Source organism: Cervus elaphus, chromosome 30, assembly GCF_910594005.1.
Source record: "Cervus elaphus chromosome 30, mCerEla1.1, whole genome shotgun sequence".
NCBI lineage: Eukaryota > Metazoa > Chordata > Mammalia > Artiodactyla > Cervidae > Cervus > Cervus elaphus.
Window position 1 is genome coordinate 22422256 of NC_057844.1, and position 27631 is coordinate 22449886.

At 37.8% G+C, this 27631-nt stretch overlaps 1 protein-coding gene and 1 non-coding gene across 2 annotated transcripts; both read left to right on the forward strand.

Moving 5' to 3' along the window:
* The first annotated feature begins 2 nt into the window (after positions 1–2).
* On the forward strand, positions 3–26029 carry MRPS31 (mitochondrial ribosomal protein S31). The gene is made up of 7 exons (XM_043892181.1): positions 3–221; positions 4029–4313; positions 8450–8605; positions 9338–9478; positions 11977–12056; positions 15592–15735; positions 25729–26029. Exons 1-7 carry the CDS (start codon positions 97–99, stop codon positions 25956–25958), a joined length of 1161 nt encoding a protein of 386 aa, XP_043748116.1. The 5' UTR covers positions 3–96; the 3' UTR covers positions 25959–26029.
* On the forward strand, positions 12083–12214 carry LOC122687132. Its single transcript, XR_006339033.1, has one exon. It is a non-coding gene; the product is annotated as a small nucleolar RNA SNORA71 (small nucleolar RNA).
* Positions 26030–27631: the final 1602 nt, after the last annotated feature.

Below are 27631 nucleotides of genomic sequence, written 5' to 3' on the forward strand. Positions count from 1 at the left end.
GCGCCGGGCCGGGGAACGGAAGCGGGAGCCGGGGGGGCGTGTTTTGTAGAGAACGCATCATCCGCCCGTGTTCCCAGTGTTGTTTGTTTCTCGGAGATGTTCCCGAGGGTCTCGGCGGTCGTTCCTTTTCGCCCCCTTTCCCGGCTACCTCTGTGCTCTGCAGGCCCGGAGGCAGCGGCGGCCACCGTTGTGCCCCTCGCTTCTCCGCACGGAACTGTCAGGTACGGCGTTTCCGCGCTGGTGGGCCCGCAGGTCTTCACGTAGCCCTGTCCAGGCTGCGGCACTTTCAAGTTTAATCTTTGTCCGGCGTCCTGGGGTCCGTGTTTTGACCCGCAAGAGCTTAGAAGCCGCCGCTTTAACTCTGAGCAAGGGAAAATCCCAGAAAGATAAGATGACTTGCCCAAGGTCATAGGGTGCGTGGGGAAGAGCTCCGGTCACAGGCCTGGGCCGCTGTCCCGGGCTCTACCACCTACCGCCCCTCATCTCTCTTGCCGCTTCTCCCCTCGTTTTATCCAGGTTCCAGAAAGCGAAATTGTTTTGTTTTATGTACTCTTTTTTTTTTTTAAACCTCCCAAGACTGTGGTGGTCTTATTCCTACCTTCATTATTGAAAGCGCTGATCTTTATGCCAGCACTGGGATTAAACCCCGAATACACAGTCGTGCCATCGCAGAGCTTAGAGTTCCACCAAGTAGGCAGTTCAAATATAGTGGAGTAATCGCTGAGATAATGTGAGTAGCGCAGAATACGGCAGAATTCGTTGAACAGGTGATAGCTGGATCAGCAGAGACGCCTGACCGTTGTAGGAAAGGTTTAGGGTGTCCTTTCTGGAAAGAAGTCTGGTAAAATCTGAAGGGGGCCCAAGTGTTTGAGTTAGCCAGGAAAGAAAAAGATTTGCAGCATGCTTGATGTTTATTCTCTGAGAACTCCCATGATTGTGAAATCTTAATTCTGCTGCATGTATATTTCACGCAGATCGATGTAGGACTCGTTTAGTTAAGTACAACCCACAGCAGGATCACCGGGGGTGGGAAGAAGTAGCTGGATAGAGAAGAACTGGATCGATGAAATTACTGGGATGTGATATATGATGAGATAAGGATAGGGTGGTAGAGACAGCAAAGATTTCAGCCAGTTGCCTTGGAGGATGAGAGTATCATTAATGTTTACAGAAAAATGAGGAGCAGCTTTGAGAAAGCTTTGAAAATACGTTGTAATTTTTAGAAAACAAAAATACAAATTTATGGTAAGATCTCAGTGGAAACAAGCCCAGGTGGAAGGTTAGGTCAGTTCAGTTCAGTCGCTCAGTCCTGTCCAACTCTATGACCCCATGGACTGCAGCAAGCCAGGCTTCCCTGTCCATCACCAACTCCCAGAATTTGCTCACCTTTGTGTCCATCGAGTTGGTGATGCCATCCAACCATCTCATCTTCTGTCTCCTCCTGCCTTCAATCTTTCCCAGCATCAGGGTCTTTTCCAGTGAGTCAGTTCTTTTCTTCACGTGGCCAAAGAATTGGAGTTTCAGCTTCAGCATCAGTCCTTCCAATGAACACCCAGGACTTATCTCCTTCAGGATGGACTGGTTGGATCTCCTTGCAGTCCAAGGGACTCTCAAGAGTCTTCTCCAACACCACAGTTCAAAAGCATCAATTTTTTGATGCTCAGCTTTCCTTACAGTCCAACTCTCACATCCATACATGACTATGAGAAAGTTAGGTCGGGCTAGAGTTTTATTATTTTAGTGTTATACAGTTACTATTACAATACTACTTGTTATTTGTTATACATACCATGTGTTATACATACATGATTTTCCTGGAATAATATAGATTACTTTCAGTAGTGCTAGAGCAGTGTTGGAAGAAAACATTGAAGCACAGGTTATATGTGAGATCATTCTTCTGATTGCCACCTTTCTGTTATGATACCTTTAGTATTAATTTGACTTTTGCATGTGAAATCGTAATTAGAGAGCGTTTTCCTGAATTCATTGGTACCACATGTTGAGTATTATATTGAGGCTCCTGTGTACTGATTATAAGGATACTGATTATGCGGTTGGTTTTCATTCTGATTTTTAAGTTGTTCGATGTGTTAGCCTCTGACACTTTTATGAGCAGATCAAAGAGTTTGTTTCAGCATTTTTGGAAAAAGCCATTTTCTCTTTCATTAAAGGGTTTCATAAAGGTTTCATTAAAGGGTTTCATAAAGGGCTTCCTCGATGGCTCAGCGGTAAGAAATTCGCCTGCAGTGCAGAAGACGCAAGAGACTCGAGTTTGATCCCTGTGTTGGGAAGATCCCATGGAGGAGGGTATGGCAACCCACTTCAGTATTCTTCCCTGGAGAAACCCATGGACAGAGGAGCCTGGCGGGCTTCTGTCCATTGGGTCACAAAGAGTTGGACACGACTGGAGTGACTGAGCAGGCACACAGTCTGGCATTATCATTTACTAGCTGTGAGAACTTGAGATACTGTTTAACCCATTGTCTTATGCTGTTTCTTGAGATCAGTGGCACCAAGTCTTGATTAAATGCAGATCCTTGGGCCTGATTCCAGACTTACCAACTAAGAATGTCAGGAATCCATGTTTTAAATAAGTTCCCTTTTTGATTCATATAACCTCTAGAGGTTAAGAACCACTAATTTAACCTGTTTGAGCAGTTTCTTCTGTAATGTGGAAAAATATAATAATACAACCTGTCCTGTAAGACTGTAAGGATTAAATGATATAGTAACGTGACTACTCAGATGTGGTCCTCTGACGGGCAGCATCAGCATTACTTGGGAACCTGTTAGAAATGCAGACTGCAAGTCCCTCCCCAAATCTACTGAATCAGAATCATTGGTAGAACCAAAGAATCTGTGTTTCAGTAAATCTTCTAGGTAGTTATTAAAGTCTGTGAAAGTGTTCTAGCCTGTTAGCTTCATGAAAGTAGGGACCTTGAGATTCTTATTTACTCATGTATCATCAGTGCCTAGTATAGTGCCCAGCACAGAGTAGATATTCACTATATTTAATCAATTACTTTCATAGGTTACACCCTGTTAACCGAGACTAGCACACTGACTAGTTTTTAAAGTGCTTCAATATTAACTATATCAAAAGGTTCGTAATGCCACAAAATATAAAATTAGACATTTGGGTTCCTTAGACACTTGGGAAATCTTTTTCTGCATGAGTTTGAAATAGATGGGATCATTTGTGTTATTCTTTTTCATAAATGAGTCTATAAAGAAGAAAGCAGAATGGCAACTCTAGCCACTAAATATTCTTTTTTTTGCTGTTCCATTTTAGCTTAGTTTACAAAGAGTGACTGGTTAAATGACATTGGTAGTTCAGGTGAGAAAGTCGAAAAGATTAGAATCACAGCCAGGAATTTTTTTTTTAAGAAAGTTTTTTTTAAAAACCTTTGTTTTTGACAGAAGTTTCTTTATTTCATATTGTTTAACTGAAATATTCTTATGTCATGTTAAGAGCAAGAACTTGGCAGTCTGTTCCTTTGGGGTTTAAGAATAATACATTGAAATGTATTAACCCTATAGTGTTTTGCAAGGTTTTTAATGTTATGGAACACACAGACAATGATACTTGTATGATCACCAAACCTGGAGGTGAGTGGGAGGAGGCAGCAGACAGGCGCTCCAGGAGCTGCCGGCCCCGCACAGCCTCCTCAGGGCCCAGTGGCCAGTCTCTCAGCATGCCTGTACCTTACCTGTGCGCACCAGTGTGGCTTAGGCCTCACCTTGGGAAGGTGCAGCTCTGGTTTCCAGTTTCCTTATCTGCAAAATGGGGATAATTCCTATCTTATGGAGTTGATGTGGGTGTGAGAAAATATACATGAAATGTTGCACAAAACTAGACAAACAGTATGTGTTTAAGAAATGTTAAGTGCTGTTCTTACGGTTGCTAACAAGAAGAATAAGCAAAAGGGAAGGGTTTGAACCTTTGAATTGAATCCATTGAAGCAATGTTTTGAGCCCTGGCCTTGTTATTTTGCACTATATTTCCACTTTTTTTTCCTTCACAGGACAAAAAGTAATATCCAAAGATATTTTGGCACTAACAGCGTGATCTACAGCAAGAAAGGTGATAAGTCTGTTCCAAACTGTGAAATTTCCAAGGAAACGGAGAACCAACAGAGTATAAAGGAGAATAAGAAAAAAGACTTGGTAAATATTATTAAGGGCATGAAAGTTGAATTAAGCACAGTAAATGTACAAACAACAAAGCCACCCAACAGAGGACAGCTTAAAAGTTTGGAAGCTGCAATTGGCAGACTTCAAAAATCTCCAAAAGATGCCCCCCAAAAGAGGTAAATTGAATTGCAATTTGAATTTTTTTTTTAAAGTAATTTTGGAAACTGCAATAAACTTTTTTATTTCAGAAAAAAAATTTTTTTTAAATTAGAGTACATTGAAGGTATGGAATTAATGAAGACTATTAGTTTATAAACACAGAGACTAGTAATTACATGAGAAATACTTTTATTATTCTACATTTAAGTAAGTGGATATATGTATAGAGTCTAGAGAGAGGAAAAGAATAGTGATCTAATTGAGAATTCCACATTCTTTTACATATTTATCAGTTGTTAACCGCATTTAGTTGCTTTAAGCTGTTTATTAACAAATTATTTACATCCTGATTTGAAGGTAGCTTTGTATCTCTGAAAGACTTCTTTATTTGAAATTTCATTAAAAACTTCCACCTAGGGTAAAATTTTGGCATGTTAATTAAGCTGTTTTATATGACTTCCTTGGACCAGTAATTCCAGGGCGCTCAGCATGTGTGGTTTCTTAAAAGTATTATAATTCCTGTGCTTGTCAGAAGAGTACAACATTTTACTGAATGTAAGTACAATCATGATATTTTAGCATTTTGTTGTAGTTTCTATGTCAAGATTTTGTTTTAGTTATATATAAGTATATAAATAATCATTGTACCAATGACATCATCAATAATAAGAAATGTGGCTTTAAGATCCCTATCTCTCACTTAGCAGAATAAACAGATAATACAGATTTCTATACTCAGGGTGACAACATTTTTTAGTCAATTTTTATTATAGTTGCTTTTCAATGTTGTGTTGGTTTCTGCTGCACAGGAAAATAGATCAGCAATGCATACAGCTGTATCCCCGCTCTTCTGGACTTCCTTCCCATTCAGGTCTCCGTGACTCAACATTTTAATGGAATTATTTGATTTCTGTATTGTATCAAAACTGCCACTGGAAGGCATAACTAGGTAGAGAGTAAGCTAATTCAAACAGGAAATGCCTGTAATAAGTATTTTCTCCTTTTTAGAAACAATGTAAAACAAATTATGTATACATATAATTAGATAATATTCAAATACATTTTTAAAATATTTATGAAGAATGAGGTTTTTTTCCCCAGTTTCCAGCCCTGTTTATGATCCCTTTTCCTTTTTTATTGTAATTTAATTAACTGTTAATGAAGTGGTTCAGATGTGTTGATTGCTTTGCAGAGATTCAGTAGGTGAAAAGTGAAAGTGAAGGTCTCTCAGTTGTGTCCTACTCTTGGTGACCCCATGGACCATACAGTCCCTGGAATTCTCCAGGCCAGAGTACTGGAGTGGGTAGCCTCTCCCTTCTCCAGGGGATCTTCCCAACCCAGGGATCAAACCCAGGTCTCCCGCATTGCAGGCTAATTCTTTACCAGCTGAGCCACAAGGGAAGCCCAGGAATACTGGAGTGGGTAGCCTATCCCTTCTCCAGTGGATCTTCCCTACCCAGGAATTGAACCGGGGTCTCCTGCATTGCAGACGGATTCTTTACCAACTGAGCTATGAGGCAAGAGATTCAGTAAAGCTAACTTTAAAAATTGCTTTTCAATTAGATATGAATGAGACAAGCATAAAAGCCTAGGAGAATTCTGTGCTCAGACTGCTTTGTGTTTTAAGGGATTCCAGATGCACAGATCCCCTTGGCTGTCCTGGTGGCTCAGAATCCGCCTGCCAGTGCAGGAGACCCAGGTTCGATCCCTGGGTTAGGAAGGATCCCCTGGAGGAGGAAGTGGCAATCCACTCCAGTTACCTTGCCTGGAAAATCCCTTGGATAGCGGAGCCTGGCGGGCTACAGTCCATGGGGTTGCAAAGAGTCGGACACGACTGAGCCGGTAACATAGACAGATGCACAGAACTAGGTTAATCGTTGTCTTTGATTCATAATGCACTGTCATTGCTTCATGCATGGCCTGCTTTTAGTTTTTTTATTTGTATTATGTACTGAGACCTGTGCACATTTATATAGATACCATGGATGTGTAACTATTGCCCCCAAAGTTAGCAGCATAAAACAGCCATTTTTTAATGCTCGTGAATTCTGTGGGTCAGCAGTGTGGATGGAGCACAATGAAGAAGGTTAATCTCCACCCCACCATGTCTGAGGCCTCAGCTGGAAGACTTGGAAGTTCAGGAGCTGGAACCAGCTGTGGGTTTGCTCACTCTGGTCTGGCAGTTGATACGGCTGTTAGCTGATACCTTAGCCAGAACTCTTACAGAAACACCTGTGTGTGGCCTGGACTTCCTCACTGCATGGTGGCTGGATCCCATCTTCACCTTCTCCATCAGTAACCTCTGTCCTGAGGCAGCCGCTGTTCTGATTTTCTTTTCCACTTTAACTTGGGGAGTGTCGGGAGAGAAAACAAGCCTTTAGGAACCGTGCAGTTTTTATGACCTAGCCTTCACACTGTCATTCTCATTCCTGTTCCATACTGATTTTTGAAGGGTTCGTGCTTTTTATCACAGCAGCTGCTGGGGAACCATCTTCACAAAGATACGGTGACATAGAAAGGAGTGTGGTAGTCTAGTGTTAAAACTGTGAACTGCCTTGACTTAGTAGTTCACAGTCGCTGACAGACATGGTTAATATTTCCCTGTGGTACTCTGGGGTGCCTTAGGGCACAGTTTGGGAACCAAGGTCCAGGTCTATATTGAGCTCCCTGGGAGAGGCCCTGGAACCACATCTTTAAGTTTCTTAGAATTCCTGTTGTCTGAAAGGCATTCTAAGGCACCATCTTAAATCTTTCTAAGATCTTAGGTTTTTACAGTCATGCCCACAGTTTTGAATCCAAATGTATCATGAAACCTAATAAGACCGCTGGTGGGCACAGTGGTAACCAAAATTATTAGCTGCTACTTTAGCTAATACCCTCTTAACCAACCAACTGCTCTGATTTCAGCTACCTATTCTTTAAGATCCCCTTTCTTCCAGTTTCTGGTAACGTTGATTTACGTACAACTCTCACTCACAGCTTCCTGAGGGTTCTTAGGCTCTAATGGTCTCTTTGAGGCCAAGCTTCAGGGATTTGGGAACCTCAGTTTTCATGTTACACATCATTTCCTGAGATAGAAAGCCAAGTAAAGTAAAACAGTAATTTGGATCCCACTCATTGAGATGGCAGTAATTTTCAGTGAGTTAAAAAATGTAAGTAACTTCTTTTTTGTAGCTGGCATATTTTTCTCTTAACTTACCCTAATTTATTGAAGAATAGCCTTTTTTTTTTTTTTTTTGTAGCTTATGGAAAATGTAAAGTAAAATCCTATGATGAAGTTTTGATAATTACCATATCTTGCCATTCTTGTGTCATCTATGCCTTCTCACTTTCCACCTCCCACTTGATGATTTATGGTTCCCCCCCACCCCCCCGGGTTAAATTCACATACATTAAAGTACACAGATGTCAGCGGCAGGATACTGACAAACTGCCACGTGGAGCCCACCCACTTCCCAGGATGCAACATGTTCCCCATCTTCACCTTCCCCGTCAGTCACCTTCTGTCCCGAGGCCGCCGCTGTTCTGATTTTTTTTTTTTTCCACCTTAATTTGACCTCTTAGTAAAAATAGAATCATGAAAGATACACTTTTCTTTAATCCAGCTTCTTCCACTCATTTTCATACATGTGATGTGAGCTAAGTACTGTGCGTTGCATGGATATATATCACAGTTTATTTGCTCTCGTGATAGTGCTTTGGGTTGTTTACAGTTTGGGGAGATTTTGATTAAAGCTTATATAAACCCGTTTCATGACTTTTATATTTGCTTGCAGTCTGTATTGTTTTTTGAAATAAAATGGCATCTAATTTAAAAATCCACAAATTTATCCTTTTTGAGGCTGATCCCTCACCCCTCCACCTTCATATATTGTTCTGAGTTAGTATTGTGCTTCATTAAGGATCCATTAACTTGAACTTTCAGCATTGTAACACTATAAAACTGATACCTCATATTTAAGAATTCTTTTTTTTTCTAAGTTTATTGAAGTACAGTTGATTTACAATATTGTGTTAAGAATCCTTGATTTTGTTAGAAATTGATTGGTGCTTTTAGAATGACAAGAAGTTTTTTACCCAGGAAATCAAATTTGACTTTCCACTGAAGTCACGCCTCTGTCTCTCATTTGTTTTCCGTGTTTTCTTTCTGAAGCAAGTCCCTGAGCCCGGAGTTGGTGGCGGCTGCGGCTGCAGTTGCTGACTCTCTCCCTTTTGACAAGCAGACGACCAAGTCGGAGCTGCTCAGGCAGCTCCGGCAGCACGAGGAAGACTGGAAGGCTCAGAAGGATGGAGAGAAACCCAAAATTAGGTTAGTGAGTCAGATAGCTGTGCCAGTGGCGCTGATGCCTCCAGGAGGCTGGCTTCACTGAGTACATGCTGAGCAGTATACATAATACATCCATTCGTATATAAAGTATGCCTTGTAAATATTAGCAGTTTGATTTCTGTTATAGCTCACATGTTAATAAGGAAGATCACAGTTTTAGAAGACCAGTGGAATGGTTAAAACTTCTTTTGAGAAGTTACATAATTCTTGTCCCTGAAAAAGAAGTAATAACATTCAGTAATGTTATTAAAAATAATAAAGAACAGAATAAGAATTTCTCTGATTTTTTTTTTTAGTTAAATAATATGCTGGTTTTATGTACGATATGATTACTCATTTGTATTTGAACAAATGTAAGGCAGCAAATGAAAATGGCTACATTTCAACTTTAATGCAACTTTTTAATCTAGGTGATAGGGATACAGATACTGATTGTATTTCCACTTCTCTGGATGTGTGACAGTTTCTCATGAGTGACACCTTTAATCATGCTTTGAATGAACATTTCTGAATAGCACTTTTAAAAGAGCAGCAGTGATCTTAAGTAGTCTGTGGTATTGATGCACAACACACAGTCTTATTTAGACATAACTTTTTTGTTCATTATTAGTACATAGAAGTGAAATAAGAATTATATGAATCTCATGTTTCAGAAAGTTCATTACTCTTCCATAGCTAAAATTTCTAACACACTTGACATTTCTCTTTTCTCAGTTTCAGTAACATCATATCAGATATGAAAGTTGCCAGATCCTCCACAGCGAGAGCTAGCACACGACCAGTGCACCAGATTCAGTTTGACGAAGGGGCTGATGATTTTGTTGACCGAGAGAAGACGGCTGATCTGAGAAAAAGGTACTCAGGCTCTGCAGTCTGTTTGATTTGATTTGTTGAACTGTCGATTTACTCTCTTGCCCTGTATATTCTTGCTATTGGGTATCTGAGCATCACGGATACATTTATATCTGTTGCGGTAGTCTCTGCTTACTATCTCCTAGAAAGGAAAAAGTTTACTGGGCTTAGCAGTCTTCCATTTTTTGTCTCGTAAATCAAAATGGGCCCTGCCTCACATTTACCCTGATTAACGGTCTCCTGATTTAGAATAAGTGGAGCTGACCAGACTTCTGAACAAATGAATGTTTTGTGAGAAGCATTATTTTTCATTCTGATGTAGCCTTTACCTTTCTCTATAATCATCTTTCTTCATACCTTAGAGAAATGACCCACCATCAAAAAAAGGAAGAAGATCCATTATAATATTTTTAAGTGGTAGCTTATTTGTGGCAATCTCAATTTGGTAATTTGTAGTTCCTAAAGATGCTAAGCCGTGTCTTACATAGTTCTTTTATAGTAGAAAGCTGTCTGTGTTTACGTAAAGTTTGTGCTTTTTCTCCTTCAAGCATATGAAGTGATACTTGGGGAGAGAAAGCCAAATATTTAGCATGGTCTGACAAACACTAACTGAACTTTATAGCAGGATGTCCTTACAATTGGAGTGTTTTCTGTGTGTTGCTTATTCCATGGATTTTGTTCTACGTATAATCTCAGGAACCTGAGTTAGCTCCTTCTGGGTATTAAGTTATTAATTTATACAAGAGGATTGGAAAAGATGGTCAGCAGTTAATAAAGGAAGTTCAGAGGTTATAGTGACTTTGGAAGATTATTTGAATTAAAGTAATTTGTATATCCATGACATTGAATGAAGTAGAATGTGTCACTTGGAATTTAACTTAAGATTCCCCCAGTACTGACCTGTATGGGAATGAAATCTAAAAAAGAGTGGCTGTACTTATGTGTGTAACTGACTCACCTTGCTGTACAGCAGAAACTAACAACGTCGTATATCAACTATAAAAACTAAAGAAAAAATTCCACAAAACACCCTAGAAAACTTCACAAACAAAGAGCTTCTCCCAAAATATTTAACTGTAGTCATCTCTAAATCAGTCTTCAAGTCAGTCGTCTTTGAAATGATTCCATGCAACTACATCAGAACGCTGTATCATAGGTTGGTTTTTAATGATTTGAGCTGTCGTCAGAAATTAGAAGGCGACAAGGCAGAAACTAAAAAAGTAGGGAAGGGCTTTATGTGCTTATAATGCCTGCATTAAAAAGCTGCTTACAAGACTCTAGAATAAGGGGAAGCAATGATGAGAAAGCAGATTGTTCACCTGCTCTGACTTGGAGCAACCTGAGACAAGCCAGGCCTCAACTGATTCCTTCTATTAGAGATGGAGAAGTGTGAATCACAGGTGCTGGCTTTGGAGCCACACTGGCCTGCACCGTGCATGACTAATTTGGGGACTGGATATCTTTCATAGTCCTGTCGGTCTGTTTGCCTGTCTGTGAAATGCTGAATATGAAGCCCTAGGGCATGTTTCAAATGGTTAAGAATCTGCCTGCAAGATGGGAGACCCAGGTTCGATCCCTGGGTCAGGAAGATCTCCTGGAGAAGGGAATGGCTCCCCACCCAAGTATTCTTGGCTGGAGAATCCCATGGACAGGGGAGCCTGGCGGGCTCCAGTCCATGGGGTCCCAAAGAGTTGGACATGACTGAGCAGCTAACACTTTTCACTTATCTAATTTTAATATGATATTTTAATTTCTTTCAGTTTAATTTAGTAGAAAAAAGTAATTTGATCCAGGGAAGAATTCAAAGTTATTTTAAAAACTAACTTTCTTGTTTATAACCTAGTGTTTAATCTGCCAGTAAATTTTTTCAAATAAGAATGTGAATTGATGCATAAAGCAGTTGATTAAAACGTACAAAGAAAAGTTATCTGTTAACTCTGTGACATTAATTTTGAGTTAATTAAATAGTTTTGTAAAGAAAGTTAATCATAATTTTAAAATTACAGAACGATCACTTTGCGAGTGGGGATGTTTTGATTTTTCTATGCAGTCTTTTATAATTATAATTTGTAATTAAGAAGCATGCAGTGTTTTCTACCCGTAAACGAAGACAAATGCTGACTTTAACAATTTCTAACTTAGCATATTTTGATATCTTTCCACAACATCAGATTTTCTAAAACCTTAATATGCAATGGATCAAATAAAAATTGTAGCAAATTAAGCTGATCTTTTCAATTAGGTATTTTGGAAGTTAAATTGTTGTAACTGCTTTGCTGTATTCTGATGCAAAAATTCAGGTGTATTTGTTCCTATTTTTAATTGTCAGTCCTAAAGACATGCGGTTTAATTCAAATGTCTGGTATGGGTCAGTGGAATTAATTTTAATTTTTTTTACTTTTAATTTTTATATTGACTGTCATATAAAAGTTTCCTCTCATAAACAATTTTTGTTGACCATGTATAAAAATATTCATGAAAATAATTTTTTTCTTTTTCAGTTTTAGGAAAAATATATACAAGGGGAAGAGACTTAATATTTTTGAGCTTAAGGCAGTTACTGAAGAGGCACCTGAAACAGGTTTGTTAAGAAAATAAAGACTGTTCTCCTGCATCGAAAGTGATCGTGGGCTGCCTGTGCCCTGGTCATTGATACTGGAGGGAGAGGAGTTGCTGACAGATCTTTCCCCATGTTTGAAGAGCCTAGCCATCTGTTCCAAACCCTGGAGTTTTCACACACTAGCAAAAAAAAAAAGTAACACTATTTCTCAGGCTCGTGGAAACATTCTGTCTTTGGAAAATGTCCTATTTTGATTGCATAATAATCAGGTATTTTGAATTCTATCCTGTCATTGACCGTACTCATGTTCAGTCTTGTCTGACTCTTTGTGACCTCATGGACTGTAGCCCTGCCAGGCTTTTCTGATCATGGGATTTTTCAGGCAAGAATACTGGAGTAGGTTGCCATTTCCTCCTCTAGGGGATTGTCCCGACCCAGGGATTATACTCCCATGTCCTGCATTGCAGTGGATTCTGTACTCACTGAGCCATCAGGGAAGCCCTGTCTACCTGGATCTTGCTTATTCACGTAGTTGTTAACATGCTTGAGTTGGTCAGGTTTCCCCTTGGAAATGTTGCAGCCCCATGGGACATAGGAGGTAAGTACTATCCACTTCAGGGATCCAGATCTATAGAGTGGCTGCTAACCTGGGTTTAAATGTTAATGATCAACTATTACACTATTTGCAACACACCTCTGTGTTGTTACGTAAAGAAAAATTGTAATGTCTGCCCTAAGGCATCTTACTATCTAGAAGAGGAGGTGTCATTTATAGATGCTGACTTGTAGAAATGGTTTAGAGATTATTTAGGAGATGGGAAGGAGAGCATTCAGGAAATGTATTTAGTGGACTGGTAGTGTTTTTTCTTAACACACTTAGCTGGTTAGTTTTTGTTCTCTTCCCTCTTTCGGAAAGAAGTCAAATTCCTTAGTCACCATTTTAATCCTAATTAAAAAAGAACTAAGAGTGTACTCTTGCTTGATGTTAAATTTGTTTTACTGATAAAGTGAAGAAACTCCATACAAATGATCTATGCTTATAAGTGACTTATCATTTCTAAACATTGTAAGTTAGCTTTTTGAACCTTGGTAGAAATAATTTTAGTTCTGATATTTAAGTTCCTAGGCCATCATCTAGTGGCGCTATCAGTTATAAAAGAATCTGATTTTCTCACTATTCAGTAAATCTCTTGACATTAGTGGCTAGGTCTCTTTGATTTTTGTATACTGAATAGTCCCTAGCCAAGTGGCTTACAAATAATAGGAATCGGTTATCTTAAATCCTTTTTTTTTTTTTTTAACAAATTGAGCTGTAAATACCATGGAGAAAAGGCATTAATTCAGTCACTGTTTGTTCATTTAAACTGAAAATGAAACTAGGTGGCCAACCCCCTTCTTGTATTGTGACAGCTGCGTCCTGTCGTAGATGACTGATGAAAAGGAAGTGCAAACGCACAGACATGGGGAGTGGGTCACCTCTCCCCGGTGGAGTGGCAGCACTGGGCACTAGCAGGGTCTTAGTTCCCCGGCCAGGGATTGAACCCGGTCTACCAAGGTGAATCTTAACCACCAGACCTCCAGGGAATACCAGAGTGGCAACTCGTAAGCTTGTCTCCAAAAGGGAATTTGTTGACAGGGTAGCTACTATCGTCTGCCTAATGAACAACCAGAAGAGGCACATGGATTCTTGAAGGAGCCAGCTTGCTTTTTTAAATCAAGTGTCTTATTCCTAAAACTAAGATGAGCTGGCCCAGAGGTACTGAAGGTATATGTATTTTATAAAATAATATTAAATGATTATGTTCTACTAAGGAAAGTAATGCGCAGATTTATATAAATGTACTCTATTGAAGGCATTTTAATAAGCTCTGCTTGCATGAATCTCAAGAATGTCTTTTGTTCCCAACTAAATACAAGCATAGCAACAATGTGCAAACTTAGATTTAGTGTTTTTTCACTGCTGTTTCCCTACCATGTGTTGATAAAAATAATGCCTGACATGTTGGCATTCATTATTTATTGACTGACTGAATGAGTTCTTCCATCCCATGGTTCCCAGATTTTGCTCCCTGCTAAGTTCTCACCACTGCTGCACAGAGTGGTGTCTTAGACCCAACTGCTTATCCTGGAGTAACCTAGAGCTGAGAGGCAGTTTAGCCTCATGAAAAGAGTTTTGGTGTTGTGTAGATCTTGATTATTCAAATTCAGATTCTGCCTTACTAACCTGTGGGAGTCTCCCTTTTCCCACTTATGAAATGTGGCTAATACATACATCTCAAGGATTAAATGAGGTAATAGAATTAAAATGTCAGGTAGTGTCTAGATGGGCTTCCCAGGTGGCTCAGTGGTAAAGAATCCACCTGCCAATGCAGGAGACACAGGAGACGCGGGTTCAATCCCTGGATCAGGAAGACCCTCTGGAGAAGGAAATGACAGCCCACTCCAGTAGTCCTGCCTGGGAGATCCCATGGACAGAGGAGCCTGGTGGGCTACAGTCCAGAGGGTCACAAAAGAGTCGGACACTGCTTAGCGACTAAGCAGCAGTGCCTGGAACACAGTGGGCATTCAATAAATAGTTGCGACTCTTAATGATGATTATGGAAAAAACATAAGTTGATCAGTGTCCACTGAAGAAATTTAAAAGTCGTAACCATGATAATTAAATTACTTTCTGTTAGGATTACTCTAACTGTGGCTAATTAGCCTAACTGCTGCAGTCTTCCCCTTATCAGATGCACAAGGCCAACATACTTCATAGGCAGCAGTCAGTGTGTGGTCAGGCATAGTCATACATGAACAGATCTATGTATGGATCCTTTTTAGTAAATAGGAGTAAAATGATGGTGTGATAGGTGTATTCTTAACTTCTTAAGAAACTGCCAAACTCTTTTACAAAGAGGTGTACCATTTTACATTTCTACCAGCAACAATTGGTGGGAATATGACTCATTTCTTCAAATGTGTCTTGAATTTCCAAAGGAAATAAATGATTGAAACGTGATATGGTGATTGTAATAAGCTAACATTATATTACCTTACTCATAGAGTTGGTTATGAGGATTAAATGGACTAATATATAAAAAGCATTTAGCACAAAGTAAATGCCCAGTATACATTAACGGTATTATCACTGTCATTGGTACTGTAATTTAGTTTACATTAGTAACTTATCTTGACAGACTAAAAATAAACAGTCTAGAGTTTAAATATCAAAATCACATGTTGTATAAAACTTTTCACATTCATCAAAAGGATTCTTGAACAAAATGGACGTTTCTTTTCTCCTTTCCAGTAGAGGGGACTGTGAGACTAGGGGTTAATTACCTAGCATTGTAGTAAAAACAAAAGTTGAGGTTTGCAGTTATTGTCGGTGTAGTCTGAATACATAGTTTTTGTTTCCATTTTAGCTATCAGAGAGTGACCTTTCATTATATACTGTTTAATTATGAGTTTGAAGATCTGAAAATATATTGCCAGATCAGAGGTGATGATAACATTTTTAAAAGAAAGATAATTACATAGAACTGTGCATATTTCGTATGTCTTTATTCTACAGAGGCAGCACCTTCTCTTTGGGATGTAGAATTTGCTAAGCAGTTAGCAGCAGTCACTGAACAGCCCTTTGAGAATGGTTTTGAAGAGATGATCCAGTGGACAAAAGAGGGGAAATTGTGGGAGTTCCCAATTAACAATGAAGCAGGTAAGTCTTAACATCAGAGGTTTATAAAACTCTGAGATTAATCTGGTAGATGTTCAGTTGTAGGTTCTGGATATTTACCTGAATTTCAAAACTTAGTGTAGACATCTTTGTCTTGTCCTAAAAGAAATCTGACGGTATTTTTAAGAATACTAAGATTTCACTTAATACCGATTGTTCGATAAGAAAGTAAAGTTATATGGCAGAAATGACATCATGAATTTCTGTGACATCCCGGTGTTGAAAACCGCAAATGACAGTTTTGTGCTTGCTAAGCAGGAGATAACCTGGTAAATCTTCTAATACATTAAATACTGGGTGAGATCATCCTTCAGTTTGGGGCAACATTACAACTCTTTAAGTCTTACACTAGTATCTTTTATTTAAAACTATTGCATTAATGAGGCACATGTTTCCTGTATTCAAAACCTCTCAAAGCAAATATTTTTGGAGGCTTTGAACTTCCTTGGAACTCTGGCTGCATACCTAGATACTTTGAGCTGTTAATAAAATATTATCTACTTTCCTGGAGATCTTTCTGGAGGTGTTACCTCTTCCTCAGTCAAAAGGAAAACAGTATTAACTGTGCTGTTTATTTTTTATGGCACCCATGGTATCATCAGCTAAACATGTCATTGAATTTTTGTAGATGTATTTTCAGTTAGAAGAGATTCATTTACTTTTATGGTAAGATTAGCTAGAAGTTGCAAACACCTCAGGGAGTCTTAGGAAAATGTAGTCCATATTTTAATGTTTGTAATATTCTGCACTGTAATATTTTAATTTTTGATAACCTTTCATTTGTTTGGATAAGTGGGATGGAAGTTTAAATAGTCTTATATTTACATATAGTAGTATTTTATATAGGAAAACTTTATGAACTACACATCCTTTAGCAAATTCTTAATAATTTAAATATTTGTATGATATATTCAGTAATATAGAAATCTGTGTTTATTACATAATGTACATTCTAGAAGGTATCAGGGTAAGGTAAAAAACAAAACCCAAATCCATGGACTTGTTTGTGTAAACCTGAATACAGATTCCAACTCTGTCAGTTATTAGCCATTTGCCTCTGAGGTAATAATTTAATCTCCTGAGCTTTAGTTTCCTCATCTGTAAATTAAAGAAACCTCATTGAAAGAATGTAAGAATGAAAGCAGATAAGTTAGTGAGTTGCTCAGCACAGTTCTTGGCATATAATACTTAGGAATAAATGTTAGTTCGTTTCCCCTCTTGTATGTGATCATAGAATTTTAAAGTAGCAAAAAAAAAAAAAACAAAAACACTAAGAAATACAATCTGTGATGTTAAGGGAAGACTTCGTTCCATATTTGTTGAAACTTGGACGTTCCAGGTCCTCATGGTGACAGACATGTTTTAAAACCCAGTATTGAGGTAGAATATGCGACTTAAGAGAAACAGTGAACTGTGGTGGTTAGAGTTCAAGTGCCTGAGTGAGGCTTAGTCTCTCCCAGCCTCATGTCCTCCATCTTATAAAATGATAGAAATAATAATAGAACTTATTTTATGGGATTCTTCTGAAAAACAAGTGAGATTATACAATAAGTCACCATCATCATCCCTGTTTCTGCAACAATGATATTGTGAGGGGATTTGCTATTATAACTATTTTCTCTTCTATAACATTTTTGAATCTTAAAATATTCACAAGGATATTGTGTGTTTTCTAGGCACCACCAAATAGGATAGTAGGAAAGCATGAATTGGTGGTACATTGTCATCAGCAGTGAAACATTTCAGTTCATCAAAATCTTACATGTTCAGACACCAAAGGAATTTATCTTAGATTTGACCTGGTTTTTGAGAAAGTGTGATTTCTGAAAAAGAAAAAAAACAACAAACGTGTTTTCTGGTTAGGTTGGGGAGATAAATGAGACAAGTGTCCATATACACTGTACACATTATTGATGCTTTGGGGTCGGAAAGGGAGTTATCTCATTTCCAGCTCCTGAAGGCAATTGTTATCTGAATGAAAAACAGGAAGGGAACTGTGGAAACTTTCTCACTTTGATCACCCCCTCATTACACACTTAACGATCTTCTCAATACTTTAATAAGAGGCTTGGCCTTAGAACCTGGAGTCTTAGCCCTTTAGTAACGTTCTTTTATGTTTCTTATACTTCAGTTTTAAGAGTAATGAAATATCATGCTATCTCTCCTAATAATTAGTTTCATGAAGATTTACTTTGATACTTTTGGAAAAAGATTCTCCCCCACCCCCAAAGAAAACAGAGGGGCTTACCATGTCAGGTTGGGAACACAATGCTGAAAACAACTTAAAGGCATGTCCTGTGTTTACAATTTACTTCCCAGTGTTGTGTCCTTCTGTTACATTAGAAAAAAAAATTCTGTTGTTTGTTTTGCCACTTAAAATGTAAAAATTATTTTTCCAGTTTGATGTGTTTTTTTTTTTGGCCAGTTTTTAAGGCCTGACTTGTCCCTTCTGATGTGCTTTTCTAGTCCGGAGATTTATAAAAACGGTTGCTGCTGCTGCTAAGTCGCTTCAGTCGTGTCCGACTCTGTGCGACCCCATAGACGGCAGCCCACCAGGCTCCCCTGTCCCTGGGATTCTCCAGGCAAGAACACTGGAGTGGGTTGCCATTTCCTTCTCTAATGCATGAAAGTGAAAAGTGAAAGTGAAGTCTCTCAGTTGTGTCCGACTGTTAGCGACTCCACGGACTGCAGCCCACCAGGCTCCTCCATCCATGGGATTTTCCAGGCAAGAGTACTGGAGTGGGCTGCCATTGCCTTCTCCGTATAAGAACAGTTAGGTGGAATTATTCTCAGTTAAGATTTTGCAATAAGATCACTTTTATTTTAGCTTTGGCTTTATCTAAATTTAATCCCATTTTTATCACTACCCAGTTAACAAGAGTCTTGCTCTTGAATATTCATCAGCCATGTATGTACCACCAAATTACAGGTGTCTTTGAAGTGCCCTCCAAGAGTAATTCTCAGTTTGGAGCCTTCAGTGGGCAAAAAAGCTCAGTCTTGGATGTCAGTCATGCTTTTATTTTTCAGTTGGTTTAAATTTGTTCACTTACAACATGCCATCCTTTGCCAGGGTGTCTGGAATGAGTGCTATAATATGAGCTAGCAAGAATAGTTAGAAAAGCTCAGAATTACCATAAAACTCAGTGATTGTTATGTGGGAGGGTATAGTGTGGAGAAAATTGGGGCAAATATAAAGATGATTAGGTCTGTGTTGTCTGAAACAATCTGCTGGTTGTTTCAGATGGTGGCCAATGAACAAGAGCCTCAGAGTACTGCCAGGAAAAGAAATAATAGTTTTGACAAAATAGAAGTGAAAACAAGTCAAAGTGAAAGTGAATTTGCTTCAGTGCTGCAATACACTCTTTGTCAAATTGGTCGTTGCTATTAGCTGGATTTTACCTTTTATTTGCTGTACTGTATTTTTAGCTGTAGTCAGTAATATTAACACATTATTGACCGGGGGATTTTTGCAGAAACTAACGCCTGTGGCATTAATACATCTCCAGTCAATAATGTGTTAAATTGCATTCACTAATATTTAAAGCAGAATTAGACACAGATTTAACCTATGTTGCTTTAGTTGATTGTACACCACTGGGGTTTCCTTCTTGTCTTTAATTTTCCACTCTTATTTTTTCCTTACTATATTTTGTTTTTTTTGCTTATTAAAAAGTATTTTAAGCTATAGAAATAAATGTATGAAAGTTTACTCATAAAAACATAATACAGAAGAATAAAGAATAAGCTTTATCCCTCAGTTCTCTTCCCTTTTCCTGAAACAACCACTGCCAGTAGTTTGATGTATATCCCCACATCCACCTTAAATGATAGTTTCACATTTATCTGTTGTTTTGGTCTAAATGGGGCCATACGATACATATAGTGTCCTATAGCTTTTAAATTTTATTTATTTTTACTTAGCAATATGTCTTAAGCATTTCCTTGTCAGTACATAGAGATCAACTTTGTTTTAATAGTTCTAGAAAATGGAAACTATTTGTGTATTCTGTACTATGCCATTGTATGAATGACTGAAATTTATTTTTACCATTTTCCTATTGATGAATAGAGCTTTAGTGAATCCTGTTATACATATCCTTCTGTCCATGTCTGAGTACGTTAATTCAAGGGTCAAACAATAGGCATATTTTAAATTGCAATAAATATGGACACATTCTCTTCTAATAAGATAGCCAGTCGATCCTCCAGCTGGTGAGGATGATGCCACCGTTGGTGGGAGTGGGGAGGAATGATTCACTAATCAGCATACAGACGTTCACTTAATTCCCCTGCTTATCAATTAAACAATTCTTTGCTCTTTTTGTTTTAGTTTCTCCAAAAAATAAAACTGCCCTAAAATAGACTTTCAAATAAAGGATGTGAAAAGAGACAAAGAAGGACACTACATAATGATCAAAGGATCAATCAAAGAAGAAGATATAACAATTATAAATATATATGCACCCAACATAGGAGCACCACAATATGTACGGCAAACGCTAACGAGTATGAAAGAGGAAATTAATAGTAACACAATAATAGTGGGAGACTTTAATACCCCACTCACAACTATGGATAGATCAACTAAACAGAAAATTAACAAAACTGCCCATCTTCTTTGGGAGATGGATGGTGTAGTTATCTAGAGGTACAGGTAGAAGATGGATCATAGGAGATCTAATTATCTCCTAAATCAATTTTATTTAGTCTTCTGTTTTTTGCCCCTCATTCCCATTCCTAATTTCAGTGGTATATGGTGCCACTAATTTCCAACGTCTTTGATGTCTGTCTGCTTCTTAGTTTGGTTTTAGCATTTTCAACTCAGCTGAGTCAGTTACTACTTATCTGTCCACTTCCTTTAACATTTTGGTGATAACTCCTGTTACTGTTTCATTTTCTATTCTGTTTGTACTTTTATACTTTTTGTTCCTTTTACTGCCATTTAGTAGATGTTAAAAGGGAGCAGGGATTTTAAAAATCATGTGTTCAGTCTACTACATTTTAACTAGAAGTCCTTGTTGCTTATCTTTTAACTGTTCAGAGTGTTTTTAACCAACAGAGATTTTAATTTGGATGTAGATCTGTTAGCTTTTTCCTGTTTAATCTATCTGGAACTTAATTTTGTGTATAGTATCCCTTCTTTATCACTTTCTCTCTTTTTTTTTTCTTTGTTTTATACTTCCCAGTACTACTTGGCTTTCTTCACTCATTGACTCATTCAGGAAGGATCTGTTCATTATACCTTCAAAGTTAAAAAGATGATTGATTTATCATCTAGAGAAAGAGTAATAAGATCACCTATGCCCTTAGATGCTTTTCCCCCCAATATAGCATAGTCATAATTTCTGTACTTGTCTAACTCATTATGACTTTATGTCAGAGATAGTTGGTCTGTTAATGATTTAATAAATTAATTATTGATCTTGTATTAGCACAACTATTTTTAAAAACAGTTTCTCTTGCACAATTTTCTGTCTTAAGTCTTGTATCTTAAGTACATCTAGAGATACTAATAACTAACAACCACAAACATTCAATCCAGGAGTCACCCTCAGATTTTTGAGAACAATTATTACCTTGATTTATTATGTTTCCAATGCTACAGACCTTATTTTTTAGCCCTAACATACTCTGTTCCAAATGTTATTGAACAGTGAAACCTGCCTTGTTTTTCATATTACATTAGCTATATTGATATTTTTTCTTTAAAAGAATATTGTCATGTGGAACTATAAGCAGTATTTGATGATACAGAAAAGATTTTTAGCAGAGTGAGGCTTTTTTTTTCGTTTTTACCTCACCCCCATTCCTATCCCCAGGTGCATATGCCTTAAAAACAAACAACAAAAAAAGTAAAGATGGAACAACATGCTTGCCTGGTGAAGTAAACTATTGATAACTGTAGAGAATTCTCAGTGGGATTCAAGGAAAAATTTTTTTTAATCAATAATTTGTCTGAAAAAATACACATGAATTTAGGAAAAGGGCTAGAAGGATATACACCTTAGAAGTGATTAGTCTTGGAAGTAATCAGCCTTGAAAAATGTGAATAGGAACTTTGGAGGGTTATGGGATAGAGAACAACTTCCATTTAAAATATTTCTGCGCATCTCTCTTCCTGTATTTCATCGAATACAACATAGTTTTGTTTTTCAAAGTTTTAAATATCTCTGAAACTGATATATCTTATTATGCTAGCCGGGCCGCAGTGAAGAGGTAGTTGTCATTGCCTGTTGTGGATATGCATCTAAATTTGCACTGGGGGCATCAGAAGAGGCCATAGTGGAGCCCTTAAGAAATGCTGCATCACAGATGTTCTTAATGGAATGTTGGAAGGCATGGCCACTGACAACTCAGAGTTGAAAAACCAATTCAGAAGAGTTGGATTCTGAATGTGAAGAAGTCTTATGTGTGAGTTGCTCAGCCACGTCCAACTCTTTGCAGCCTGTTAAGACTATAGCCCACTGGCGTCCTCTGCCCATGGGATTCTCCAGGCAAGAATACTGGAGTGGGTTGCCATTCCCTTCTCCAGGGAGTCTTCCTGACCCAGGGGTTGAATCCATGTCTCCTGCACTGCAGGCGGATTCTTTACTGTCTGAGCCACCAGGGGAGCCCAAAGAAGTCTTAGGAATACCTTAACCAATTCTGTTTTTGCTACATGACAAACCACTCCAAACTTAGTAAAACAACAGCTAAGTCATAACTGCTCATGAGCTTGTGGGTTTTCTGGTTGGTTTGGGCAGGTGCCTGGGGCTGGATCGTTCTAGATTGGTTTCTCTCACATGTCTAGCTGGTGTTGGCTGTTGCCAGGGGAGGCGATAAGGGGGTTATATGTCACTCAGCATTCATGGGCTAGGCTGGGCTTGTTCACCTAGCTGTAGAAGAGTTCCTAAAACAATAGTAAAGGCTTTTCAGGCATTTGCATTGTGTTTGGTAATGTCCCATTGACCAAAGCAGGTCACCTGGCCAACCTCGAATTTAAGGGTTGGAACAACAGGCTGTATCTACCTCTTTATGGAAAGAAGGGCAAAGGCACATTGCAAAGGTTTATATATACAAGCATAGTAGTAGTGTGTGGCCATTTAGCAATCTAAGGCCTTGCTTTGTTTATTGTGTGTTTTAGTTTTTATAAAAGTGATGACTAGATCTTTAAATGTCCAAATAAAATTTTAAAAATCTCTTTCAATAAGTAGAAGATAATTCTAACTGATGAGAGAGCATTTTTAAACTGTTTTTGAGATAATTATGGGTTCGTGTGCAGTTGTAAGAAATGATAAATATTCCATGTACTCTGTACCCATTTTCCCCTAGTATTTACCTCACGTCTAAGCACAGGACAGCATCACAGCCAGGCAGTCAGCATCGATCGTGTTGCAGCCATGTTCAGATGTCACCAGTTTCACATGTACTCTATTGGTTAGTGTGTTTTTGTGTTCTGTGTAGTTTTATCATATATGTAGGTTCATGTGACCATCACCACAGTCAGGATGCAGAACAGTTCTGTCACCTCCAGGATCTCTCTTATACCCTTTTATAGCCATGTTTCACCCACCTCCCACTGCCTCCCCTTCTTAGTCTCTGATCCCTGGCAATCACCAAATCCATTTTCGATTTCTCTAATTTTGCAATAAAGACATACAAATGGAATCACATAGTGTGTAACCTTTTTTCTGAGCGTCCCCGCCCCCACCACCACTCAGGATAATTAATTCTCTGGAGATTTATCCAAGTTGTTACATGTGTCAGTAAGGGTTTTTTTTTTGTAATTGTTTTTATTGCTGAGTAATATTCCATGGTTCAAATGTACCTGATTGTTTAACCATTCACCTGACATCTGGGTTGTTTCCAGTTTTTGGCTGTTAACAATAAAGGCGCTATAAATATTCATGTACAGGTTTCTGTATGAATACAAATTTCCATTTTCCTGGGGTAAATACCTGGGGGTGCAGTTGCTGGGTTGTATGGTAGTTACATATTACTTTCTAAGGAACCTTTCAAGTTGTTTACAGAGTGGCTATGCCATGTTAGATATATAGTTTAGACCATTATCCGTTCTTTGTTAATTTGAAGTATGAAGTTTTGATTCTTTTTCTTTCTGGTCAGTGATACCCAGTTCTCCTGGCACCATTCATCGAAAAGACTGTCCTTTCTCCATTGAATCATCTATGCATCTTTGTAGAAAGTTGGCATATTTGTGTGGATCCATGTTAGTCTGTTAGGGCTTCCATAACAAAATATCACAGACTGGGTACCTTAAACAACAGAATTGACTTTCTCATAGTTTGCAGGCTGGAAGTCCAAGACCCAGGTGTTGGCGGTGTTAGTTTCTCCAGAGGTCTCTCTCTCCTTGGCTTGCACATGGCCACCTTTTCATTCAATTGTGTTTTTTACCATGAATTATTTAATTTCCAACTGTTGGAAGATTTTCCTGCTGTTTTCCTGTTACTGATTTCTGTGTTGATTCCTTTATTATCAGAGAACATACTGTGTATTATTTCAGTTATTTTAAATGTGTTGAAGTTTGTTTTGCGACCCAGGGTATGGTTAAGCTAGGTGAGCATTCCATGGTTGCTTGAAAAGAATCTGTGTTCTGCAGTAGTTTGGTGTGTTCTGTAGATGTCAATGTAATCCTGTTGGTTAATATTTGGTTCTTCTATGTCTTTGCTAGTTTTCTACTTGGCTGTTCTAACAGTTGCTGACAGTGGGATAGTAAAACTATAATTGTGGATTTTTCTATTCCTATGTTTCTATCAGTTTTTCTTTCATGTATTTAGAAACTTTTGTTTGGTGAATGCATAATTCAGATTGCTATCTGCTTAGTGGGTTAATCCCTTTATTATGTAATATTCCTCTTTCTAGTATTTGCTCTGGAGTCTACTTTATCTGATGTTCATGTAGCCACTCATGCATTCCTTTTTAAAAATTAATGTTAGCAAGATATGTCCTCCTCCATACTTTCAACACCTGTGTTATAGGTGTTTAAAGTGAGTTTCTTGTATACAGCATATAGTTGGATCATGTTTTTCTTTTGATTGGTATAGGCCATTTACATTTAAGTAATTATTGATTTGTTAGGATTTAAGTCTCATTTTGTTATTTGTTTTCTGTTCATTTTTCTGTTTCTCACTCCTCTTGTCTTCTTGGCTTCCTGTGAGTTGCCTGAATATATCTTAAGATTCCATTTTATTTTATGTATTTTTTAGTGTAGTTTGTATGGTTTTCTTAGTGGTTTCTTTAGATATTAAAATATCCATTAGTAATAATTACTGCTCCATTTTGAATATTTGTAGTATGCTAAGCACTGTAAAAGTGTTTCACAAGCTTTCTGTCTATTTAATCTTTAATCTTTACAAAAACCCCATGAAGAAGGTGCTGTTCTAATACTCATTTTGTGCCCGAGGAAACTGATGTTCAGAGGAGTTAATTTGCCCAGTCAAATGGTGGTTAAATTGGTGAGCAAACATCTGTCTGACTCTAAAGTTCATGCCTTTAACTGTAATACTGCCTCATTAATGTTAGTTTTATAGTGTAGTGAGTTTTTTTGGATTAATTAATTTACTTTAATTGGAGGCTAATTACTTTACAATATTGTGGTTTTTGCCGAACATTGACATGAATCAGCCACGGGTGTACATGTGTCCCCCTGTCCCGAACCCCCCCCCCCCCCCCATCCCATCCCTCTGGGTCATCCCAGTGCACTGGCTTTGAGTGCCCTGTTTCATGCATCGAACTTGGACTGGTCATCTATTTCACATATGGTAATATACATGTTTCAATGCTATTCTCTCAAATCATCCCACCCTCCCCTTCTCTCGCAGCGTCCATAAGTCTATTCTTTATATCTGTGTCTCTTTTGCTGTCTCGGATATAGGGTCGTCATTGCCATCTTTCTAAATTCCATATGTATGTGTTAATATACTGTATTGGTGTAGGTTTTACATGCAAAATTGTAATGTATTTTGTCTCATTTCCTAGGTTTTGATGATGATGGTTCAGAATTTCATGAACATATATTTCTGGATAAATATCTGGAGGGTTTTCCAAAACAAGGACCAATTCGCCACTTCATGGAGCTGGTGACCTGTGGCCTTTCCAAAAACCCATATCTGAGTGTTAAACAGAAGGTTGAACATATAGAGTGGTTTAGAAATTATTTTAATGAAAAACAGGACATTCTAAAAGAAAGTGGCATACACTTTAGTTGAAGACCATGGAAATTTTTCTTTCAAGCTGTTGGAGATTCATATTATAACTAAATAAAATAATTTTACTAGAAGTTTTCCTATACTGTGTTCATTATTGTATCTGATTTGAATGGTATAAATACTAAATTATTTAAAAGTATATATGGTAGTAATTGAAAAATATTCCTGCATGGAAAAGAATCACCAGCTTTTATGGATTCAACTAGTAATTCTAAACAAAAAGAATATCTTGGAATTAGTAATAAGTTTAAGACAACTTTCTCTAACCTTTTTCTTTTCATGCAGTAAGCATACTTCTTTGAAATATAATTAGCCATATATCTGATGTCATCAGAGGGCTATAACAGTTGAGAGGATTTACAAACTTACATGTATAGACTATATATATATAAACATGCAGCTTCTGTATTTGCATATTTGTGCTCAGTTGTGTCTGACCGTTTGCAACCCCACAGACTGTAGCCTGCCAAATTCCTCTGTCCATAGAATTTTCCAGGCAAGAATACTGGAGCAGGTTGCCATTTCCTACTCCAGGGGATCTTTCCAACCCAGGGATTGAACCTGTGTCTCTTGCATCTCCTGCATTGGCAGGCAGATTTGTTGCCATAGGGGAAGCCCAGTGTTTGCATATACACATTTTTTTGCCTAAGTCTGGATCACTGTAGTGAAGTAACCTCATAGAAACAAAGGACTTATACTAATTGCTTCTAGTATTTTGGGTCATCATACCAAAATTAGAACTAATTTCTATTATGGTGCATAGCAGTGCAATTCAAGTTCATACAACTGACAGGATTGAGGATTTAAAAAAAAAAAAAACAACCTCAAAATAAGAATTTAGTCGACAGTGGCGTGATCTCAGACGAGTGTTTCAGGCCCTTGCATAAGCACACAAAAATGGAATGTGAAGGTACTCACCATAAATCCATTCTTCTAATGACGAAATACATAAGAAAGCACCATGAATTTATACCAGCATAACAGAATCAGACCCATAAAGCCTTTAAATATTGGGCTTATATTCAGAATCTAAAATATGTCTAACTTAGAATGAAGTATAGAGCAGGGGACTAAAAGTGACTAAACATATTTGAGAACTTAGTGAAGGGTTTTAACAATAGACCCTGGAAAACAGATCTAAAGAAATTTGTTACATGCAGCAGAGAGAAAAATATGAAAGAGAGGTAAAGACAAATATAGTAATACTTGTACAATCAGATGTTAAGAAGGAGAGAAGAGAAACTGCCAGAGGTTCTCTTTGGATAAAGAGAAATGATAACTATAGAAGAAATAGAATCTCTATTTTTAAAATCTTCCCAGAAAGAAAACAAGCTCAGACCATTTCAAGAGTTAAAAATATTCAGAAGGCAAATAACCCTAACCATACATATAAATTATTCCAAAGCATATTAAAAAAGGGAATCAATTTCAACTCAATTTCAAGAGATTAGAGTAACAAACATGAATCTCAATCATGAAGACGTTTGAAAAATCCAAAATAGCAAGCAGAATCCAGCAATGAATAGGAAAGAAAAGTTGACAATCTAGTTTATTCCAGGAATGCAAGGGTGGTTTGACAATGGAGGAAAAAAATACAAACCTCAAATGGTGTAGGAAAAATAGTTTGATAAAATTCAACAGTCATTTATCATTAAAACTAGAAAACTTCAAGT